Here is a 1,556-nt window from a genome sequence, read left to right on the forward strand (position 1 = left end):
ACGCACAGGTGAATATCTAACTAAACGTACCAGTTATTGTTTAATTTAGTGTTGCACATACTAACGGTTTGTGTTGTTATTTGATAGTTCATCTGGACGCCGTACAATGAGGAGGTGATAGGTACCCTGCCAGCGTATTGTACGTTCAGCCGACATATTTGGAGGGCTTCTGTCCCTCATATGCCTCGATATTGTGGAGCATCATGCCTCAGAGCGGGTTTTTCGTCAGTTTGGCCTGTCGCAGCCTATACCGACTCCGCCTGCATGGCATCCTTTACATTATGAGAGGGATGATCGGTCTAGGGTGGACGACACATTTATTGACTAGCTTAACGCCCAGCTGGCTATTTGGGACAGGCGAGGTGACTTAAACCCAACTCCGCAGCACTTTCCTATTGAAGGTTATATGGCATGGTACCGCATTGTTTCCCGACTTTTTATCGGGAACCCAGTTCATCAAGCAGAAGGTCGGTACATCTCATACGCCGTGAGACACGAGGCTCTGGTATGTTTTCTGTTATAATTAATTATATACCTGTAATTTCGTACCAAATACGTAGTTTAAATTCTTTACTTTTGCGCAGGCGATTGGATTGCATACGGTCTATCGTATGGGGTAGCAGATGCAGAGTTATGTCCACGATCCTGTGGTCATGCAGGACTACAGTCGTCGATTCATGGATTTGGCTGCCCAGACATTGCAGCGGGCCCGATCGGATCAGCGTTTAGCACACGAGGCTGATTATATTGACCCAGCCACGTACCAGCGAGGTCGTGGTATCCCACGAGGTGGTAGTGCCCGACGAGGTGGTGGTGCCCGACGAGCTGCTGGTGCCCGACGACCTCGTGCTGCCCGAGGAGGTGGTGTTCAGCAGGGGGGCCATGATGCTCCTGACGATGATGTTGCTGCTGATATGACAGGTGGCATGCATGAGACTGACATGCCATCTTACAGCCTGGGAATTTTTGACACTCCAGTGCCATCACAGATGACCCCATCGGGTCAACTATTGATCACGGGCTCGGATTTTCAAGGAGCTGAGTGGGGTAGATATTTCCCTGGCCCGTCTACCACTGATGAGGGTCGACCGACCCGAGATTTATTTAGTGGGCGCCGACTGAGTTATGGCAGCTCTTCACATGCGCAGGTATGAGTTTATTAGTATTGAATTTGAATTTGTTTTAACTATAACTTATTTATTTTGTTACACTATATTAATTTCCTTATTTCAGGCTTCATGTGATGCTGCGACAGATGACTACATTCAGGATCCAGACACGATTATGGTAAGATAATATAAATTATTATGAATTATTTATGAATTATTATGTAATTTTCTAAACTATAGCATTCTACTGGACCTGACAGCACCATCGATACATGTCATCCTGCGCCGCATCCGGCTATAAGGAGAAAACATGATGATGATGATCCTGATAGCGTACCCGGGCGGGAGGGGATACGCCTCAGGCCGACGGCTACAATGAGACACACCGGATGCGGGACACATTGAGTCGGTCCTTCCTTTTTTTTATTTGGTGTAAATACATTTTGT

At 47.0% G+C, this 1,556-nt stretch overlaps 1 protein-coding gene across 1 annotated transcript in view; it reads left to right on the plus strand.

Moving 5' to 3' along the window:
• LOC109235916 overlaps positions 407 to 1,556 on the plus strand; it is a 1,669-nt gene continuing 519 nt past the window's right edge. The window contains exons 1-4 of the mRNA XM_019402158.1: positions 407 to 505; positions 660 to 1,148; positions 1,234 to 1,287; positions 1,350 to 1,442. Of these exons, the coding sequence (XP_019257703.1) occupies positions 407 to 505; positions 660 to 1,148; positions 1,234 to 1,287; positions 1,350 to 1,442 (735 nt within the window). The remainder of the gene's footprint in view (positions 506 to 659; positions 1,149 to 1,233; positions 1,288 to 1,349; positions 1,443 to 1,556) is intronic.

Source organism: Nicotiana attenuata, chromosome 12 (genome assembly GCF_001879085.1).
Source record: "Nicotiana attenuata strain UT chromosome 12, NIATTr2, whole genome shotgun sequence".
NCBI lineage: Eukaryota > Viridiplantae > Streptophyta > Magnoliopsida > Solanales > Solanaceae > Nicotiana > Nicotiana attenuata.